The sequence below is a fragment of the Pagrus major genome, chromosome 11 (genome assembly GCF_040436345.1).
Source record: "Pagrus major chromosome 11, Pma_NU_1.0".
Classification (NCBI taxonomy): Eukaryota; Metazoa; Chordata; class Actinopteri; order Spariformes; family Sparidae; genus Pagrus; species Pagrus major.
In genome coordinates, this window is record NC_133225.1 from 23,718,923 (window position 1) to 23,741,807 (window position 22,885).

Here is a 22,885-nt window from a genome sequence, read left to right on the forward strand (position 1 = left end):
GCAGCGACAGCAACATGGCAGGAGATACTGTGTTTTCAAGCTATTTGTGACCCCCACCATGGTTAGGCCTAGGAGAGGTGAGGCACTGCCTACACACCTGAACGGTCAATCTCTGAATTTTAGTTTTCTGGCTTGTTTTTTGTGTCTATGGATTGAATTTCCGTCTTATTTTTTTCTCCATTACTTTATACTTTAAAGAAGGATATAGCCACACTCAAATCTAAACAGAACTCTAGATGTAATCAGTATGTAGGAAGTTTTGCAATAACCATTCTGACTGAAAGAAAAGCAGTGAGTCACACAAGAAAAACTTTTTTTTCCCCCAAAGGATACTACTCGATTTATTTTTCATTCAAATAAACCATCTCTTTACAACTACCAGTTGTTCTCTTCCAAATAAACCCCGTCTTCCAGGCTATAACTCTTACGGTGTTCAACAGCGTGAAATAGACAGCTGGAAGCAGCACTTGAGCCAAACTTTTCCAGACAGAGATGGTTGGGAAACAATACACACTTTTACTGTAAGCACATTGACACAATTTCCACTGAAAATTACCTAATGGCAAAGACAAAATTGCTTGGTAGTTAGACTTGTAAACACAAGAGTTTTAAAAAAAAAAAAAAAAAAAAAGATGGTCTTGTTTTAGCACACCAATGACTATGGATGTAGCCTAACAATGTATTCCCACATCGGTGAGGGTTGGAACTACGCATGATAAAAACCAAGCTCATAAAAAAATAATAAATTAATCTATTTGCTCACAAATTTTAATTTATTATTAAAATATGATTTCATTCATTTACCTTGATTCATACATCTTATTATTATTGTTCATTATACTCTGATCAATCATCATTTTGTATGCGAACTGGTCAATGTATCATCATAGGCCATAACCACAACCCCTCATCAATCTGCTTGACTCTCAAGCCCGAGATGATGTTACCTTAACTAACTCAATTATTCAAATACTGCCACCCTGCATGTTTTCGAAGAAGATCTGAAGTCACTCTATTGAGTCACATTCTAACCAGTGAGCGGTCAACAAAACCGAAATTAAATTCACTTACTTTCATCTCATCACTTGATGCTGACATGTAGCTTCTTAAACTATAGTCAATTCAACATTAGCCAGCATATGGCTAATAATGGCAAAATAATTACCATAAAAATAAGAAATCTGAAGAAAGTTCATAAATCAAGGTTTGTGAGGACGCCTTTGCCTCATCTAAGCCAAGAAAAACTATCAAAAAGCATAATTATCACCTAAATGTTACTTTGATCTAGGAATGCACAATTCAATATCGATAAACTGGCTGCCAGATATTGGATAATAGCGCACAATTTACAAACACTGATACAATAGGTTGCTGTTTGCACATTGGAATCTGGATCATAATCTAGCAATATACACAGAGGAGGAGAAGAAGAAGAAGAAGAAGAAGAAGAAGAAGAAGAAGAAGAAGAAGAAGAAGAAGATCTGTTGTTGTGCTCATGATGTCATGATAGTGTCACCTGGGTAGACTAGAGAGCCAAACAAGTCGTAAACGATGTGAATTTTTTCGACAGTTTGAGAAGAAGACGACACGACTGCAATTTAAAACACGTGCGATGGTTCTGAGAGGAGGGGGAAAGTCTATGATCTTTAACACCACAAATCTTTTTTAGAGCTATGGAATAATAAATCATCCATCTTTGCTCACTATATCTGAGCCTCTCTCACCCTCAGGGGTGCGTAAACTGCAGTTTACTTCTCCGTTATCTTGTTGGTATCGCCCATGAAAAGTAGGTAATTATTGGTATCGGCTGACAAAAAAATCAGCTTTGTATTTAATATTTCGGTGTTAAAATGCAGCTGCATGCAAGTTTCCCGTTCATTTCAATACAAGCTGGTACTGAGTGGATAGAAAAACTAGAAAATGAGATTTCTGCTCTCTACTTGGGAAGATGCATGACACAATAAAGAGTGCAGCATACAAGCCAGCATACTTTTCTGTCTTTTCTGACCCACAATTTTCTGCGCAATTTTTCAGTTGTATGCATACTGCATGCATCAGTATGTAGTTTGTAAGGGCAGCTGCAGTGCGTACTAAAAGTAAAAAAGAAAAAGTATGTGATTTGGAATGTACCCCCAGTAACTGAGCCGTACGTGCAGATAATAAGTGTGTACATATGAGCCTGTAGCTGCCTGACGGGGCCTGTGGTTTTCATTTTCAGGGTAGTATGTCACTGTGTCACGCTCTATATTGGGTTTCCATTGAGAGCACATCACACTTTTAATAATCCTAAGTAAAGTTGGGCGGAATTAATGCTTGCTTCTGCAGATTTATTACTGAGGAAAAAGTTGTATTATTATTATAAACCACACAAAAATTACAAAAATACAGTAAAGGCAGCCATTTTCTGTAGTGTCACAGAAAATTAGTCTCATCTACAGTCAGTCACTGTAGCATGGCATCAGTGAGTGGCTTCTTTATTTGGTGACTGTCATGTTTCCACCTCATATTTAGCTAACATGCATGACTTTATTAAGATGCTAAGTTAGAAAAACGTTCTTTCGCACACTGTAGTCTAAACAGCACGATGTCACTGTTTACACTAAATGACAGCGGCGACTGTGCAGTTTTAAGGTAGTGAAAGTTAGCAAAGCAGCATGCTAATCGGCTAACAAGCTAAGCTACAGTTAGCTTACCAGCGAACTTCGTAGAAACTTTTTCAAGTGAGTGTCACAGCCGCGCACTACAAACGGTGACCGTTTATGAGCTGTGTAAGACTGACAACTCCAAAATGAGTCAAATGGGGGTTTAAAACAGTCTATAAGAGGTTTGTTGGCCGTCTAGTGAAGAGTAAAGTCACACAGGTACACTGTCAGCTAACGGTGTCTCAGGTCTTACCAGGAAGTGGGATTCTTGTTGCTAAGCTATTCCTTCTTCACGTTGAGAGTTTCTCCTGATGGTTATGGCGGTTGTCTTTGTTTTGACTTTCTCTTTCTTTCCAAGGTCGCTCGAGAGAAAAAAAAAAAGTCGACTCGGCGGGCCTCTCTTCTTGCGTGGCACTATTGCCTGAGCGCTAAAAAAGTTTCTTTCAGAGAGAGAGAGCCTGTGCTGTTCGAGCCAGTCGAGATGTGTACGTGTTTTCAGACAGTCTCTCCACTAGGCCCCTCTCATCACCACACTCATGACCCGTGTGCCAGTAATGTAAACAACCCAGCATTCCCGGAGCGCAGGGGAGGGGCAAGTGTCAAAGAGTGGAGGGAGGCTGTCAAATACCGCGAGATTCAACAGAGAAACTCAAAACCACCACAGCACAACTGCTTTTTTTCATTCTGGTCAAACGAGTGGGAACATTTTCCATGATTCTGTATACAGAGAGACCATGAAGGTTTATTCTTGACCCTGAACACAGCTCATGAAAACATCTTAAAGGGTAACTCCACCAATGTTACATATCAAATTGTGTTTACAGGTTTTGGAAAGTACTGCTGCATATGCGAAAAAAGTAGTAAAATGCTTTTTGTGGCTCCAGAGGAAGCTGCATGTAGTAAACTCCAGTGATGTCACTCAGTGGCTCAAGTTGCATTATGGGAAATGCAAGCGCCATGTTTTAAAAAGCAGTCCACTGGTATGGCATTGCACTCCTTTGACGCTACGCTGTTGGACTCATGGACAGTCGTAGAACCAGAGATATCGCCTTTATTATTCCACATTTTAAAAACCTGGTGCCTACATTACCCACAATGCAACGTAGCCACTGAGTGATAGATTGCAGAAGTCACGCCCCTTCCGATTTGCTCCTCTGTGGCTCTTCCTTAGGTTTAGGTTTATTTTCGGGTTTTTTGTTTTGGTGTTCCTTGCCCCGAATAAAGGGTATGAAGACAGAGTGTCAATGTACAGATTGTAAACCCACTGAAGCAATGTGACATCTTATTTCGGGCTATATAAGTGAAATCGATTTGACCTAACTTTTACAGAATTATTATTCATGGATTAATGTGTAAGAGCAGCATTTTAATTTTGTCTCTGGTTGAGATTAAGCCATTTTCAACTACTTTGTAAGAGATAATTCTTAACCTTGGAAATAGTACAGAAATCTGAAATCAAGGTCCACTTACTGTCCTTTTCCTGAGGTTTAAATCACATCTCATGATCTTCATCTGTGGATGAGGATTGCTCTGATGTAATGGAGATAACAAACTGTTTTATATAATGTTTGGTAGTTTTATCTATTAAAGGTGCAAAAAGTGATTCTTGAGAAAGATAGTTGATGTGGGGCTGGTAGGTCAGGCCGGCCACCAACCCAAAACTTTGACAACCTAGGAATAAGACTCAATGGTGTATCATATATTATAAGCTGATCATGTTTGTGTAAAATCTTGAGTAAGTCGTAAGTATAGCTGTCAGTTAAATTTAGTGGAGTTAAAAATACAATATTCCTCTCTGTGATGTAGTGGAGTAGAAATATAATTTGGCAATTAATGGAAGTAAGATACTGTAAATCCAAATTTTACTGAAGTTTCAGTGATGAGTGAATATACTTTGCTTCTTTCAACCAAGGCTGACACATTCTTAAGTTGCACCAGACACAGAGGCAGCCAAAGCTTAATAGATCCTCCTGAACATAGACAGTTATATGCACACTCTTCGACACACTTGCTGTCATTACACACATGCATGCAGACTACCCACACATCCCCTGACACGCACACACAATCTGTACTTGTGAATATCATGAGACTTTATTGACAAAAATGGTATTGCAGATTGGCTCGCATGGACAGCGAGAGCATCTGGAATTGATCAGCTTACTTTGCTTTGATAAAAGCTTCAGCGCTGATTTCAGACTGACAATTCAAACACTGCTGATACACAGGAAACACATCTGTCTTCTTCCCATCCCCGTTGTTAATAATCAACAAGTTAGGTGGGGTTGTGTTTTTTCTCCCTACTTCAATAGCCTTTTTTGTTAACCTCACTGCAAATATGGAAAAGGGAGAGATGCCTGGAGTGTAGGATTTTCCCCCCTTTTTCTTCAACAACAGTTGAAGATTAAAAGAAACGTCTCACAGAAATCTGTCAATTCTGTATGTGAATAATGCTGTGTGGAATTTAATGGCATGAGTTATATTGGGTTTCCTCTACACCCACATTTTCTTTCAATAAGATCAATGGCGCTCAGTGACAGATAGGGACGGTCTTTTGTATCTTCAAATTTCAGGTTTCTGAGGGAATAATTAGATGGATGGATGAAAAGTAATGCATCAGCCTGCGAGGGGAGCTGCACCCAGAGATCCTCTAGTTCACCACGCATGCCTCCACGTCTGTTTGGTAGAAAACTGTTTAATAATCGTGTTGAATTTCCATTGTTCTAAAAGTGGCTCTCTGCACTGATCTGGCGCTTTAAACCAATAGAAAAGTTTTTGTGTTCTTTTGCTGATATTGTTTATTTAAAAGAGAGGATGTCCTTTTGAGTCAGGTTTTTTTTTTTTTTTTTTTAGTCATCTGTTTCACTGTCTTCCACTTCAAACTTTCCGGTGTCGCTTGCAGGTGACTGGGATAGAAAAGGTTCTCCCTCCAGGGGAAATGAAGACGGTTGAATCGCCGGATTTATAGAGACGCTTCAGACGTTTTACTGTAAACGTGACATTTAACTCTGATATTTTTTGGGGCCTTTTTCTGAGCAAAATTGCCAGCAAGGGAAATCTAATGACAATTAAGTTGAATTTACAGGAATTTGGCCTTTAAGGCCTGAAAGCACTTTAGGCCCGAATCTATCTTTGTTGAAGGGCTAATTTCAGATCATTAGCACAACAGAGTATTCCAATGATTAAAGCAGCTAAGAAACTATTTTGTGAACAAGACCTGCAGTGCTCTTAAAACACATTCACACTAGTTCAGTTTTTGTTTTCTTCAACATACACATTTTAGTGCAATTCTACCTGGGTTTTCAATGCTAAATATTCAGAAATGTTGCACCCAGGGGGTGAAAGCTCACTTTAAACACTTAAAAAGAAAAAAATGTTGATGTTTTCACTCATGTCTTTTTTATTTCCCTCTGTGTTGTTGATCTGGCTCAGGGGTTAGGTATGACTGCAATGTGGTAGAGACAGAAGCTGCAGTCAAAGCTCCTGTGATCGGGTGCAGACTTCATAGAGACCAGCAGATGGAGGGGAGAGGGAGCTGCGTGCATCCTGAAGGTTTAGCAAGAACTGAGAGGTTACACTCCACCAGTACAAAGATGACCTGTCACACACTGAAACATGCCGTATCAATGCAGACGAGCTTCCTGTTTATGTACCTCACAGAGCACAGCTATCAGAGGAAAAGAGAAAGGGATTACAGATGGAAATATGTATGAAATGTTGTCTCTCTCCTCATATACCCAGGCGAACTTGGAGGCAGCGTGCATGTGACGCCTGCATTTCCATTTTACACGCTAATTAATGTTGTTTTGTCTTCAAAGTGCAATTGCAACCGGTAGTTATCAGCCTTGATCGCAGCATTTTCAAGGTTGTCTAGATGTGAGCCGTCACATAACAAATACCTATAAATATAGAATAACAGCACAACAGAGAAATAAAGGATTTATGGCGTGTGGAGAGCAACGCGCAAATGAGGCACAGGAGAGATAGTGTGTGATAATGTGAAGGACAAAAACTGACAAAACAGCATATTATTTTGCCTAGATCGTTCTATAAAATCTGTTTTTTAGTGGCTGGTTTTGTGTGTCTGTGTTGTGTACTTGCATGTGTATATGCTGGTGTATCCCTTCTCTTGGCAAACACCCAGGACAGAGGATCTCTCCACCTGCTCTGCATCAACCAGCAGGGCAGGCCTCAGTCTCCCGCACACACATACAGTGAATGCACACACACACACCCACACACACACACCACAGTTAAGCTGTGTCTCATTCACATCGTCACCCCTCTGACATCCACCTGTGTGTGTCGGTGTTTGTGTGTGTCCCAGTGCCGGTGTGTATTTGTGTTCGCAGGGTGGTTGGTGTGTGAGGTGAGGTTAAATACGCGCCTAGCAATGAGCGGAGGGAACTGAGGCGGAACTGGCAGAATATCACACACGTACACACACACACACACACACACACACACACATACAGAGGCAGTGACAACAGAAACAACACTATCAGAGCAACATGTAAACTGCAGGTGTGGCCTATGCCTGAGTGATCATTCCATACTTTGTTCTGACCCTGTCGCCTGTCACTGTGTGTGTATAATGTGTGGTAATGTATGTGTGACCGTGTACTTGTGTGTGTGTGCCTGCAGAGACACACTTTCCTGGAGTTTACTTGTCACACAGAAGGGATCTCTTTCTCCTGTGACTTAGCGAAGGGTTCAATTCAGGATATAGATGTGTTGTTGAATTGGTTTGTAAGAGCATAATGTGATGTCAACATGATTATTTGATACTGGAGATTTCTCTGAATATTTTTGGTGATGACAGGCAGAGTTTCTCACTTGACCTTTATATGTAACACATCCTTTTCTGACCAAATAGGTGTCACTTGCAAATGTCACAAGTAAGTTTGAGCAGATTTGTAAGAAGTAACGTTGATAAACTGGCACATATCTGGGTCACAAACTCAAAAAACATCTGGGAAAACTGTATTAGGTGGCTAGTGCGCGCAAAGTGCTGTCAGACCAGTTTAATTTTCTTTGTCCTTGTTGATTCATTTAAACGGGCTCTATGTAGTTTTGGAGAAGAGATTAAAACTCAGGTTTTAATATTTACAATATTAATGAGGTAATAATACAAACACAGTAATTCATTTTTTTTCCATAACTGAATAAACAAGCTGTTCTCAGAGGAAAATAAGGTCCCAGAACACTGTTTGAAGCTAGAAAGCTGGCAGGGTCCGCCACATATAGAAAAACAGTATGAAACTGTGTTGTCCTTTAAGGTCAGTTTGTTTATTCAGTTTATTCAGTCACGAAAACAAAGAGAGTTTGTTTACTTAGATCGTTTAGGCGTAAAAAATCTGCCAATGATATTTCTTCCCCAGAATTACATAGTGAACCTTTAAAATACTGAAAATATCTGTGGGGTTTTCCAAACCAGCTGTCTTTGAATGCTCATGTATTTTTTCACGTTTCCTAAGTTTTATGGACAGATTGCTTGTATGACAGAAAGCATACAGCACTGTCAGCGCTGTTTATGCACAGTCATGGTACATGGAGTCATTTACAGGAGGAGGAGCTAAGAGGTGGAGGCGCATGTCAGTTGGCAGACGCCCTCCTTTCTTACCTGTTGAGGTCTCTGCACAGACAGACAACATTGTACTCATCATCTTACATTGACGTTAATACAACAGTAAGGGCCGCAGATTAAAAGATTAGGTGTACCTCATTATGATATCAGGGATTTCATGGACATATACTTTGATTCAACAAGGGAACATTATTCAATTCTTTGTATTTGTTCACTCTTCCTATATAATATATTTTTGGAAATAAAGAAGAAAATACCTGGAATAGGATGAAGCAATCCTATTGGCAAGAAGGTGGCTCATCATTGTTTCTACAAACACCGATAAGATGCATTCCAGTCACCCACAGCCCAGCGGCAAACCCCCTGAAATTCTTGTCAACGCAGGGCCGTGACGTTGTCCAGAATTTTCTTCCCCCTGCTCCAGAACTGAGCAGGGCTGGCTGTGTTTGTTTGTGTTTCTGCTCCAGCCCTGCTTCCCGTAGCTCTGTGGTGTCAACCCGCCCACTGTCCTCCCATCAGACCCGGGGAACACAGCCCTGCTGCCACAGCGCGCAGGCACCCCAGCGACTGAGGTTTCCTCTTGGACTGACTGAAGTGTTTGCTGTTTCCCACATTGTTGGAATTCAACACCAGCCTGTTTACTGGTCCCCATGTGGCTTCAGTCTCTTTCCCTCCCTCCCTCCCTCCCTCCCTCCTTCCTCTTTCTTTTTTTTTCTTTCCACAACACACCTTCTTTACATACATACCCAGCATTCATACTAAGTAATGAGACAGTACACTGCCAAACAACTAACTGTAGCAATCATGTTTTTGCCTGTGTTACAGTCCATTTTTGCTACATGTGTGTCATATATAACTCAAACTGGTCAGTAGTGGGTCAGTATTTATTTATCTCTCACAAAAACATTTATGCGTGCAAATATGTGACTATAAATCAGTCTTTCAGTTTGAGTGAAATAGAGCTGAAAAGGATTCTTGTATACTATAAATAATCTACTTGAGCGTCCAAAGGGTTTTATATGGGCATCAGGGACGTCGTTTTCATATGCTTTATTTTGCAGCTGACAATGAATCATACAATGAATCAAAGGAAATAATATACATCTCAAGGAAAATGTTAACAAGATGATGAGGCGCATGCAAAATGAGAATCTCTTCTTTATCTGCTTTGTTTTTTCACTTCCTTCCCTCGGTACAGCCAGATGGCAAAGCTCCAGCTCTGCAGTCCTCTTCATACACTCATCATATTTGATGGGCATCCTGCTGCCGAGTTTCAAGGAGGCCATGTGTTTACGAAAATGACACTCGTGACAAAAGAAAACTTCTATTTAGCAAGCTGATTCCTGGGCGGGGTGCATGGGGGCAGCAGCGTGTGTGCATTCGTGTGTGTGCATTTGTGTGTGTGTGTGTGTGTGTGTGTGCGTGCACGTGCGTGTGTGTGGAGAACAAAGATTGTGGGAATGTATATATTGCGCTTACATAGGTGCAAGGCAGTGGGAGAAAGGTTGTGTGTAATGTGCGTGTGTGTGCATGTGTGTGCTTGTGTGTGTGTGTGTGTGTGTGTGTTCATACCAGTAACATCCATACGTCTCTGTTTCACACTGTTGTCATGTTGGATCTTTTAAATCACATCCTGTGTCTTTCTGTGACTTTTTTTTTGTTGCTTTAACTATGTTACAATACATTTTATTATCATTTTTGTGCAATTACCATTCCAATACAGAAAGATTTATTTTTTTTTCACATTGATCTCATAAATATCATACACTGTGGGGTCTCCTCCGTTGATGGATTCAAACACTCAGGACAAACTTTTGTTATTTAAAAAAAAAAAAAATCATCTGTTGTACATTTGCAACTGAAACAGGTTTTATGTTGGTTGTTTATTTGTTCTCAATATGCTATCATCTTATCCTAATATTGTCTTTGTCTTCAATGGTGAGGAATTCCCATCAAAGTTTTCCCCTTCTGTTAATACTTTAGGGAATTTTCAAACGTCGGGATGTATGGCTGTAATGCCCCAAGATTTGTTCTCCCTGAAAGAAATGATAGAGTAAGAATATATTAACTACAGAGCAACCTGGCTTTACGGGGTCTGCATTTACTCTTACTTCATTTTTAGGTTTACCAATATGTTATGCATAAATATATACTATATATGTATATAGATATATATCAATATATGCTTTGTAGCATTCCTCTGATTTAAATTTTAAAGCCATGTTCATGCATTAAAAAGCAATTTCATATTTTTGACTGCAGGGTTTAGATGCAAATCCATGGGGCATTACGTTAAAAACCATAAACATCATAAAATAGGAAATAGAAATTAAAAATGGAGGCAAAAATGAGGACGTTCAGCTGGTCATTAATAACTGAATGCTTTCTCATTTGTTGATGTGATAAACGAAAAGATCATATTCAAGATAGAACACAAAAAATGGCAAGTGTAATGAAAAATAAAACCCATTTAAAGCAAAGTATTTTTATTCACACAAATTTAATAAGATATATAACAACCGTTTGGTCCATAAATATTTAAGGGGAAATAGTTTCTATACACCATCTTTATCAAGAAACAGGGAAACATGGACAATCTTGATAGAACACTTACTGTACTCAACTATTAACACGAAGATCAATATATAAGGTTCTTGGATTACCCAACTATATCTGAAAGAGTGCACAAATGCTTTCTATGACATCGCTGCCCCCTTTTTAACAGGATACACCATAAAAAGATCTTCGGAAATAAGATGCAAAACAGTACAAAACTAGTGAGGCGTCAAAAGGATGTGAATCAGTTAACAAAGAACACATATATCCTGAATTTCACAAACTTTCTCCCAAGTTATAGCATAAGGCACATAGTAGAACTGAGTTAGGCATCTACTTCAATAAGTAGACTTAGAGTACCACTTTGTTCTACAATAGAACAAATTGTGACGCTCACAATGAAATGTATCAACTCCATTGAAGATTTGCTCTGTCTTTCTCTCTTTTCTCTCTATCTTTCAGCCAGAAGAAACATGTTTTTGGTCTGTTCAGTGGCAAGTGTCATTAAAGAAAGTATAAATATGGCCAAAAAGGAGAACACATGGACAATGATTTCCCACTGGCTGCCTCTCACGACTCCACCTATCTGAGGTCATCTGAATGCTCATGTCAGCTCTACAAATCTAGTCTGCAACGTCGCGACCATTTAATTTCTCACCCCTGCTCCTTTTTCCCTTTTAAAATCACATCGTTACCCTGAGCAACATGATAAAAACAATAATGCACTTTTCACTGGGCAGTATATTGTCACTGTGCAATTGAGTTTAGCTGTGGATCTATGGATATGTTTGCTAGGATGCATCCATTCGACTACGGTTAATCTAAGAGGCCAACAAATCTGAGAAAGTGCTCTGTCATGAAAACAATCGATTACAACAGTGTCCATAAACTGTTCTCCAATCAGAATTTCTCTCGCTGATTTCTAATTATCATGTGACTGCATTACATGTTGAACAGTTACCACTGTACAGATTGTAAGATTTGCTTCTTTCTCTTTATCACAGTAGATTTGTGAATCAAGACAAAAATGTAAATGGTTTCAGCATCTACCTGCCGTATAGGCTGCAATGGTTAGGTGCTTATATAATGCAATTTAGATGTTTAACATGTAGCTCTGTGAGATATTTCAGTGTCTGATTCCATCCAACTCAGTCTTAAAGACCGAAACATTCGGAAATAATTAAAGCCTGTTTTCTGGAGTTATCCATATACAGAACATTCTACAAGTTTATTTCCCAAATTATTCCAAAAAAGAAAAAAAAAAAGTCTTTAAATTGGATAGTGCGAACACAGTGCATACATATACAGGTTTCTGAGGGCAAAGAATTCATATTATTTTAAAATTTAACCAATTAACCATAAATTAGGAAGGGCTTATTTTAATCATAATTCAATACAAATGTACAAATAAAGTCAAATCAAGTCAAACAAAAATCTAGTTTTCCAGACAAGCTTCAAGTTTAGTTATTTTTTCCAATGAATTGTGGGATCCATGACAAAATTTCGGATGCCTTCAAACTTCAAAAATGTCCCGTCCAAAATCAATCTCTGCATACTGTGAGTCGACTACAGACACGGCTGCCATGCGGTTTCAAATGCTACACATTAAAATGATTTCCTTGTGTTTTAATGTGGTCGCTGCTGTTCTTGCTCTTGTTGCTCTTGTTTGTGTACACAGTACAGCACTTTCTGTTCCAAGGAGCTGTCTCTGGTAGATTTAAAGGTGTCACTTAAAAAAATAAAATGTAAATTGAGGAAAGAAAAAAAAAAAAAGAAAAAAAAACCAAAAACAAATAAAATCAGTTAAAAAAAAATCAGTCTGCTAGAGATAGCTTGTTAGAAAAGGTTTGTCAAGGTAGTTTGCGAAGGACTCCCCGAATCATGGCTGTCCAAACTAGAGGTGACGGAGGTCACTACAGTGATAGAGGGGTTTGTCAGGTCTGTTAGTGTGGCCGCGCTGGAGGGGGGGGTCAGGGCCCCACTGTCAGATGAGGGTGGAGGGAGTGAGGTGCCATCAGCCTTATCAACACCTCCATTCTCCTGTCGCAAAACGTTCCTTCTGAATTTGGCTCTTGCGTTTTGGAACCAAACCTGCAAACCAATCCCAATGTGGCTTTTACTTTTTGTTTTTAGGATTAATTTTTAAAAAGAAAGTATCAAATCCATTGAACAGTAGTTTACATACCAAGTTATCACAGCTATTACTGTATCAAGTTGCCCTCGCCTTACGTATATAAATCTTTATATGGAAATTTTCATACATTATTTTGAGCTTATGGGGCAGATAACAATGAACCAGTTAGCTCCTGAACACTGAATATCAGTATGTGGATTTTAATAGCAAATCAAAACATTAATCCTGACCTTTTAAATTTTTAGATAGCCAAAAAGAAAACGTGCACTCTCATTGTTAATAATCAGCTACAGTTTCTACGCTTAAGGCGACTTTTCTCCTCTCTTTCCCAAAAAATAACATTTAAGAATCTACAAAATCTCAGATCAAAACCCCTGGATATACATCTAATGACTACATGGACCAACCAAACAAACAAAATCAAAGAGATGATGACTTCGATGATAATACTGGTGTGAAATGAGAGGGACATGGAGGAGGAGTGGGGTGCAGACACAGATATGAGGTGATCAGGTATCAGTAAGAAGAATGGCTCGCTGCTTACCTGTAGAACTCTCTTAGTGAGGCCCGTTTTCTGGGCCAGCTGCTTTAAGTCCTTGGCATCTGGGTTGTGGTTGATGGCAAAGTAGGATTTCATTGTCCGCAGCTGATGGTGCTTGAAGGAGGTCCGCATGCGTTTGGTCTTCTGTGTTGGAGCGTAGGCCTGCTGGTCCCGGTCCAAGTGATCGGTGTCATTCTCGTTACAACCTGAGAGGGCAGAGGGCAGAGCACAGGAGGGGGTTCAGAGTCCGAAAGGAACAACTGCCAGAAAATCTCAGTCTTCTGCGTCTGGATTTATTTTCACCGTGCTCAATTATTTTCTTGATGTGAGTGATGGTAATAATGAAGCCGATCACTCCACTGCCATCAAGATAACATCATTCCAATCAGGAAACTGCTTCAATCTAATTATTTGCAACCGTCACTGTAATGAAATGTTACACTAGATTTAAAGCTCAATATTAAATTGAATATCTTGTTACATGGTCTGGTTTTATAGGGAAAGAAAGGCACAATTAAGAATATTGGATTAAGGCTATCACATATGGACTTAATTGAGCAGAGGTCATACATTTCCAATGAGTTAATATATCAACAGATCTATTATATACCATCATGATAAATAATAAAAGCTCTGTATATTTATAACATAAAATTAGACAATGCGAATAAGCGACAGTCGAGATTCTAGTTGATCAAACAAAACATCAAATTAATTTCACCTCAGTACATGTTGTAATGTTGTAACGCAGCGGAAGTGATCACCGTGTTGTTAGATTTAAAAAAACAACAAGATAAGTGATGTATTTTAAGCTTACACTGGGACCACGCTAAATTATTATTTCTGTTTGCGTCTGCAAAGACTAATAGGCCTAATGGGCCTCATTTGTCAGCAGCTTGGTACTGCATGTGCAAAATACTCAGAGATGGCGAAATGCAAAAACGGATCCACTAAATTAAATGCATGTTTGGCTAAACAGTGATGCTGAAACCTTTAGCGCTGCATCAGGAGACACAAATCTTAACACTCTATTTTCCTTAGTACAATGTTTGCAAATTAATTATTTGCGTCGCTCTAATTGAGACAGAGACAATCACAATGACAAATTGACTGTTGAACATTTAAAGGCTTTCAACCAAAATATACAATGAAATACAATCACTGATAACTGACTGATTGTTTAATTATCTTGATTTCGCTATAGTTAGAACAGGTTGGGTCTTTTACTCGCCTGCAAAAGCAGAGGCCATCCTGCAAGCAGAGGATTTCTAAATTATATAGTAGGTTGTATTGATTTTCATGTCTCCTTGTAACCGAAATGCTGACCAGTTGTTTTTTTTTTTTTCTCAGAGGCTGATAAAATATCAAATTAATTAAAACTTTGCATCATGAGGATGCTTTCCCAAAAAATAATGATTGGGTTAAATCACAAATCAGTTTGAATAAAGGAGCTACAGATTCAATAAACCAAAGGATACATGTCTTTGGCTTTAAACGGCGTGAATTAATCTTTTTGTTATTTGAGATTTCTTCCTCAGACACTCACACGCACCGTTAACATGACAATCATTGACATCTATGCTCCTCTGTTCCAGCCTTCACTGGATCGTGTTTCACTAGACATTTCCCACTAGGGGTCTCTATATCCAAACAAGACCAAACTTTACAGAGTGGTGTGGAATACTCTGTGGACCCACACCTTTCCCTGGTGAGAGCTAACATGAATGTGCTCGCTAAAGCAGAAACAAAACCTCAAACAAACCTCATTCTATTTGTCATGAATGTGAGCCTCCTGATGTGCAGAGCGATATATTAACCTGAACAGCCTGAGACTAGAATGAGAGAGGTTTGATAGTGAAAGCTGTTTGTGATATTTGAGCACAACAGAGGACAAAGAGAAAATATCAAGACTGAATCTTTCAGCTGCTCACTAATACTTGATATTATTGATATTCTATGGTATGATTTTTTTTTAAAATGATTTGTATGCTTATGGGCTAATTTGAATGCTGCATGGTCAAATAATTATGACATTAATTACAACATTTAATATCTTTAAAAACAAATGAAAACAGGCATTTTATTTAAAGTTAAAGATGCTAAGAAGTCTCATTTAGAATTGGAAAATATTTTAATTGTTTTCTATTTAAATATGAAAAATATAATATCCCCACTGTGAGCTGAACTGTGTCTTTGGTGCTTATTAATGAGTTCACAGGGACATCATCATTTTAGTTTTAGTGTTGTTTTTTTTTACCTGTTGTGGCTGCACTATATTTTACGCTGTATTGTTCTCCTGCTATACACGAAAAACCCACAGTGCTACAATAGATATTTTTCCAGTAAGGCATCCATGAGAACTTTAGGATTTGCATAATCTCTCGGAATTGTGTTAGCGAGAAACAAACCAGCGGCCGCTGGAGCGCAGCGCTGAGTGTACAGTGTTGTGTGTGGAGCCCCTGGCCTCTCCCTGCAGCAGGCCCCCTCTGCACGGCGCTGCGGTGTCCCTGAGAACTGTGCTGACCGCCGCACAGGAGGCCAGGGATTCCAACGTCACCTTCAATTAACGGAGAACAATTAACGCGCAGATTACCCTTATTCCTCCCTATTCACCGGGAACAGAGGAAAGTTGGCGCACAATGACAAACTTTCTCAACCGCGCACTAATGCGCAGAAAGCGACAACAAAATGGGGACGCTGCAGGAGGGGGTTGGGGGGGTCGGGTTATAACATTCAGCGATTCAATGCGAGTTTTTTTTTTCTTTTCTTTTTTTTTTTAGATGAAACCTACATTTAACAGCAGCTTATTGTTCGCTGTGATCACACGTCTTCTCTCCTCGAAAAGTCAAAGACGCGCATAAACGTGATTTTGGCCCATTTTTTACGCAACAGTCCCAAACCACATTTAGCTCCCCCTCACACCCAGTCTGCACATTTATTCTGACCTAAATTAGTCTTAATTATAAAAGTCGATGAGCAGGTTGACGGCGAGGTCAAATTTCGATCACTCTCCGCGAGACACACACGCACAGGAACGGTGCGTTAAAGACGCGTGGACAGAGAGCTGCGGATCAATTGGCCCACGGCTGCGGGCTGTTGCTCACCTACATTTGCATCATCTATAGGAAAGATGTATTTATTATAGACATGTAAGGTGGAGCCACAGCTGGGGCACTGAGGAACCGTGTGGATGAAAGAGCGAGGAGTTTGTGCGTAATGGAAAAAAAAATAAAATAAAAGCCTTTTTTTTAAAAATAAGTATTATTATTTTAAATGTATTTGTGTTGGTGAGTGGTTTGACCTCATTATAATAATTTCTGCTGTCGTATTTGAATAATGTAAAATTAAATGAACACGACACCACAAGAGTCCGACATTTTAGTGAAGAATACATGAACCACACTGCTGCAAAAGGCTCCAAAACGACGGGGTCAATAGAGCAACAGGGGTCTTTTCTGGGAGGATTTAACCCACATGATGAGTAGTTTAGTGATTAATTTCACAGTTGGCTGTTTTTGCTGCCCTCTCTATTGGGCCTGAAGGACAAACAGTTAAAGGATGTGGCCCCTTCTGCACAAATGATTTCTCTGACGTGTTGGTCTGAGGCCCCGCCACTCTCACCTGTGTTGTAGCTGGGTATATCTATCCCCATGGCCGGGCTCTTCCTCTTGCGCGGCCTTCCCTTCTGCGCCGTGCCGGTGCCGTTGAAGTAGGGTAAGGAGAGGCCGCCGCCCTTGGCAGCCAGCTCGGCGAAGTTGAGCTGGGGGTGGTAGTCCGGTCCCTGCACCAGCGTCTCGAAGTGGAGCCGGCAGTACACCAGGCTGTCCTTCATGCCGAAGTGGTCGCCGGTGGTCAGCGTCTTGTTGCAGGTGGTGCAAGTGAAGCAGCTCAGGTGGTACACGGAGTCGCGCGCCCGCATCACCATCTCCGAGGCCGATATCCCGAGGTGGCAGCGTGCGCACCTCTGCACGGAGAACCTTCTGGAACAGATAGATCGTCAAGACTCCTCATACAGAGAGACCAAGCGGGACACAGACATGGACAGAGGCGCTGTCACGGGCCAAAACATGCTCCTTTTTAGAGACAAAATGGTGTGCAGCCAATGTGTGACACAGCTTCAGTGCATGTGGCAAAGCTGGGCTGCAGCAGGCCTGTTACTGAGGTTACCCTCTGAGTTACTAGAACCACATCTGGCCTGCTCGATGGGCCACATTTTGTTTAGTGTAAAGAATAGTTTCTCTCTCAGTGATGCAACTGACAGTAGACACAAAAGGCTGCAGGTAGACAAACTACACAGAACAACACATTTAACATTTAACAGCATGTCTTCTGTTCTGCAGCTTATTTTTACTTTTTAGTGGATTGCAAACATCACTCCGGCCTGTGCCTGGCTTCATAAATGTGTCCTATAATGTGGGACAACATGTCTGACCCATAACAGCATTTTTCCCATTGGTTATTTTCCATACTCGGACATGCTGGGTCGGTGAAGCCACTGAGTGGGTTTTATTTATTTATTTTAAACGATAGAAATGTAGAGAATAGTGCTGGCAGAGAGAGTCCTTTGTGTCTGAGAGGGCGACTCGCACATCAAGTTAATGCAGTTTACATTTCAGAATAAAAGAGCATTCTCAGATCATGACTTATTTCCAGACTGAGACTGTTGTGATTTTATTCAGACATGATTTAGGCCCAGTAGCACCAAAAGGCTTCAGCATTATTCCAGCTGAACGGCCACAGCAGTTAACAATAGTTTCTGTTTATACAAAATAAAATCATTTCCCTTCTTTCATGGCTTCAAAACGCAAAATTCCACTCGACCATTTTGTGCGTGCGCGATCGCGTGCGTGCGTGCGTGGCAGAGCGTACATTTTTAGACTAAAAGCTAAAAAAAAAAAAAAAAATCACGTGCATGATTAACCTTCATTTTTCTTACCTGTAGTAATCCTCCTTGCAATAGATACTCCCATCCTTGGCAAAACACGTTAGCTCCGACTCCAGCGCGAGTTTACATTCACAGCATTTGAGACACCGCAGGTGCCACTGTTTGTCCACGGCCAGGAGGTAGTATCTATCCGAAATCTTGCCGCCACAGCCGGCGCACAGAGCAGGCTTCTCCGGGCTCATTGAAGGCATGGTCTGAGTCAGAGAGAGAGAGAGCTCATGGCGACTGGTTCCTTCAACACACTGCTGGGGAAATCTTATGCAACATACATAATGCAGAGACAGAGACAGAAACAGGCCTTCAGCAGCTTTATGGCCGTGAAATTAAACTTGTTTCTTTTTTTTTTTTTAATTTAATTTACATCTATAAAAGCGAGGCGTTTTACAGACGCTGTTAAACACATGCAGGCTCGGTGTGTTCACAGGCCCCCTGAAGGAAGAGCCAGCGTCTATTTATCAGTGTGACTGAGGTGAACTGACTGAGATAAATGTGTGTTACTAACTAAACATTTAGTTGTCTACAGAGGAGGGAACAACAAATTCACTGTCACACTTTTACAGAGATAATGTATTTAAAATATTGATTATGAGCCTATTTTTAAAAATATTAAAATATCTTGTGCAGGTAAAATAAAAAAATAAAATGTAGGTATGATAATAATATTAATAATAATAATTCACCGTGTTTTTTGTCAACAATTATTTTATAATTGCCTCAACTCAAATGTTTGTTTGTTTTTTAATCGTCGACAATAAACTAAATATTACTGCTCTCACGTACACTGTTTTATTTGTTGTTAAGAGTTGTATAGTGTGTTTTAAATATATTCAGTGCTAGGAGTGATACGTTAAGTAATTATTTTGAGCAGCGTGAAATATTAGCGCGTTTAAACTATTAACAGGAAATTCCCTCTCCAAGAGAAATGAATTTTGGATAAAGATTCAGACCTGACCAACCCTCCTCCCTGCTCCTCTCCTACTTACCCCAGTAAAACGACTGCACATTTCCTCGCACGCTGCCACAGTCGTCGCTTAGGCACTTTTTTTCTTTTCTTTTCTTTTCTTTTTCTGTCAACATGAACTCACACACAGGCTCGACCGGGGCTCTTACCGACTCTCTCCCGTTCAGCTGCATGCCCTTCGCCAGGCGCGACTCCGTTTTCGACCGTCTCTCCATCTCCTCCATGATCCCTTGGATGTGATCCCCGGAGATCCCGTGGAAAAGCATGGCTCCCGGTCCTGGACGCAACGTGCAACTGCCTGCCTCTGTCTTGCAGCCCACAACTTCCATATACTGTACCGCAGCGCTGCGCCCCGCTCTCTCAGCGCATCCGAAAGGGGCTCTGAGGGCTCTGAGAGAGGCACACACGCGCACGGCGGCAACAACAAGCCCCAGAGATGCAGATCAGCTCCTCGCCGGAGTGCAAAGGCAACTGGAAGAAAAGAAAAAGCGAAAAAGCTACAGCATGGGTGGGACAGGAGGGGTGGCGGCGGCGGCGGCGGTGGTGGTGGTGGTGCACCAGCTTTTTCCTTCTTCCCGTGAATGTCTCTCCTCCAGAAAAAATATATAGTCCAAATGATGCGACACACCGGTGTGGAAGTGGTGGTGGTGGTGGTGGTGGTGATGGGGAGGGAGGAGGGGAGGGGGGCTACAGTGTGAACACACGCCAAAAAAAATAATGACACAAAGTTTTTTTTGTGTGTGTTGTTGTTGTTGTTTCTTTTTTTCGGGTGATTTCTCTCTCCCAGTCTCTTCCCAGTCAGGGGTTCCTTGGTGCTTGGAGGTCAGGTTGGGACTGCCTGGATTTGAGAACCGTGTCCTATTTGTGAAGAGCCCGCAAAGCCTGCCCAGTCTGAATAATTTGGTAGGAGGAGTTCCCCCCTCTCTCTCTCCCTCTCTCTCTCCCTCTCTCTCCCTCTCACACTCTCTTTCTCTCTCACTCTCTCTCCATCGCCACTGATTTTCTATTCACCAACAAAGAGCTGTCACTCTTCCCCTCAAAAACTCTCCGGTTCTGGCTGCGCGAAGGACCAACTGTTTGTATGGTACTGACATTTTCATTACTTTTTATTCCCCCATTTAGAGGAGAGGATGCCGGAGTTGTAGTCAGGAGGAGATGCATAAACTGGGAGTGGGCTGAGCTGAGAGTAAAATATTTTATTTATTTATTTAAGATGCTTTAAAGAGATCATGTGCGTCTTGGAGTGCGTTAAAATGCCTCCAAAAGGCTCAGAAATAGGGATTCTCCCGCGTGTATCTCTTATCTGGTTTAATTTTGAGCGTCGTTTTCAAAACATGCTTCTTTATCAGGTTGTCCCAGAATAACATCATAACTGTGTGTGTGTGTGTGTGTGTGTGTGTGTGTGTGTGTGTGTGTGTGTGTGTGTGTGTGGTATAAATGTATTGTTTGGGGCGGGGCAGTGATCAGTGATAGGCTGGAGGGCGGGGACAGATTATATTAAACAATCTGAAAGACGAGGAATTTTTTAAAACAAATGAATGAGATTTGGGTTTATAACAATTTTGTTTAAAAAACCGCCGTTTGCAACCCAACTCAGATAATCACACAGCAGCCTGGTTTTGTTTTTCTTCAACATTTCGGAGATAATAGACACAAACTACAGGCTTCTCTCTTCAGTTTTTGTCCGAGCATCCGCTAACACGACCCTTGTCTTCTCTCTGCCTGCTCGGATGAGGCCTGATCGTGTTTAATCCGAATCAGGATCACAACTATTAACGAATTTCATTCATTTTGAGCGGCAGACGAGCTTAAATAAAAGGACATCTCAGCTGGGAACCCACCACCACTTATTCAGAGATCCTTTAAAAAAAAAAAAAAATCCATATACATCTGTGTCACTTTTTTAAAGGGTGTGAAAACTCTGTCACGCACATAAAACAAAGCAAAAAAAAAACAAAAGCCAGGCAGACTGACTGGCTCTTGCTGTCCACAGGCCAAATATGGTGGCAACAAACCAAAACGAGGCGGCTCAACGCGACACAGGCCTTCCAGAGCTGAGAAACATCTCTCCATAAAACAATACTCGGTCGCATTAATGGATTTACTGAGGCTCAGGGGGCGGTGGTGGGGGGGTCTGCAGGTGTGGATGCTTCATCTCAAGACGTGTTACATTATCATGTGCACCCACCCAGCCTCCCCACACATCTCTCCCTCCACACCCCCACCTCCACCATGAAGTGGTGTTGGCTTTAATTGGAGGCCCCTTGATAGCAGCGCTTTCAGACTTTTAAAGGGTCGGACCCTCCTGGCCGGACCGGACCGGACCGGACCGTGCAGCTCTGTCAGTGTCCTGTGTGCAGCTGCAGCAGCAGCAGCAGCAGCAGCAGCAGGGTTGACAAGAGGACTCAAAAAAAAGGACACACGGGTTTCATTTCACCTGGACAAAGACACCCTGAGAGCAGTGATCAGCTCTCTCTCTCAGCTCTGTGTGATATTTAATCTGGCTGATGGGGTTTTTTTTCTCTCTACTTACTCTACGGAGATTTTTTTTAAAAAAAAGAAAAAAGAAAAGGCGATTCTGTGTTCAAAAACTGGACTTATTCGCATATTAAAACATAAATGTTGCATGTGCGTCCATCATATCGTTAAAGTCGATAAAGGAGACTGTTTTGACCCGCTGCCTCCAGCGGTGACATTTCATTTGGCTGGAGAGGGTTTAACAATGTGTCAGCGAACACTGAGGGACTCACGTCTTTTGTGTTTGTCGTTTTGTTTGCTTTCGTTTCCCCCTTGTCTTTGTAGCCAAATACCTGCGACTGAATATTTTCTTATTTCGTTTTATTTGTGTGTGTCATCTGGAGAAAAAGTGTGCATGCAGGAACAAAACCAAAGCCAATTCATGAACTCACGCTTTTTTACATTTAGAAAAGAACAGCCCTCTTTTGTTTTCTAAACACATCATTTTATTAAAACAATCTATTAGTGTATGTTAGCCTTCATATTTAATTACTGCCTCTGAATAAATTGAAGTAGATTGATCTGGACGATTCTCTGTCATATTTCGTTTAGTTACTGAGAGCTGATTCGCCCTAATTTATGTTTTCAATTTTCCTTTTTTATTCCCGGACCATATCAAGTCTTAAAACACATAGTAATAATCGCTGTTTATTCGTGCACTGCGTTGACCTCCATTCCAAACCCTTTGACGCGTTTTAAAAATGAAATAAAAACAGTCCTAACCAGGTTTAAAATGGCGTGGGAATCCAGGGTGGCTCGCTAAGGCCGCTGACTTTTGTCATATAAATAAATAAAATAAAATATCAGCCTTCAATATGAACAAAATTAATAAGCCTACATTTTAAAAAAAGCGTCATATATTTATATTTCCCCAGCACCGCTCAGCTTGCACGATTTTGCTGTCATTTACAACAACGTTAGCCTGTATATTAACATAATTAAGACTGTAAGGATGCAAATATTTGTTTGCAAGATCCCGTAAATAAAAATAAAGATAGAGAA

General features: G+C 40.7%; 2 protein-coding genes across 4 annotated transcripts in view; both read right to left on the reverse strand.

The window, feature by feature from the left end:
• Positions 1-3,216, reverse strand: part of nek7 (NIMA-related kinase 7) — a 67,866-nt gene extending 64,650 nt beyond the window's left edge. Inside the window, exon 1 of the mRNA XM_073476237.1 lies at positions 2,896-3,216. The gene's annotated coding sequence lies outside the window, so the exon portion shown is untranslated. The remainder of the gene's footprint in view (positions 1-2,895) is intronic.
• A 6,048-nt stretch (positions 3,217-9,264) lies between these two features.
• lhx9 (LIM homeobox 9) lies at positions 9,265-20,185 on the reverse strand. 3 transcript variants are annotated; one of them, XM_073476858.1, is made up of 5 exons: positions 19,516-20,185; positions 18,397-18,599; positions 17,082-17,440; positions 13,464-13,666; positions 9,265-10,265 (listed from the first exon to the last, which is right to left on the reverse strand). In XM_073476858.1, the coding sequence occupies exons 1-5, from the start codon at positions 19,693-19,695 to the stop codon at positions 10,209-10,211; spliced, it is 1,002 nt and encodes a 333-aa protein (XP_073332959.1). In that variant the 5' UTR covers positions 19,696-20,185; the 3' UTR covers positions 9,265-10,208. The 3 variants fall into 3 exon arrangements, with proteins under 3 accessions (XP_073332959.1, XP_073332958.1, XP_073332957.1); XM_073476857.1 differs by lacking the exon at positions 9,265-10,265 and adding an exon at positions 10,699-12,876 and having other exon boundaries at positions 17,082-17,437; XM_073476856.1 differs by lacking the exon at positions 9,265-10,265 and adding an exon at positions 10,699-12,876.
• Positions 20,186-22,885: the final 2,700 nt, after the last annotated feature.

Excerpts from the sequence above, each read along its gene's own strand:
- lhx9 (XM_073476856.1), bottom strand. The coding sequence starts at position 19,695 with ATGGAAGTTGTGGGCTGCAAGACAGAGGCAGGCAGTTGCACGTTGCGT. Across the intron at positions 17,441-18,396 it reads TGCAAGGAGGATTACTACAG|AAGGTTCTCCGTGCAGAGGT; the intron begins GTAAGAAAAATG and ends TATCTGTTCCAG. Across the intron at positions 12,877-13,463 it reads TCACTAAGAGAGTTCTACAG|GTTTGGTTCCAAAACGCAAG; the intron begins GTAAGCAGCGAG and ends ATTGGTTTGCAG.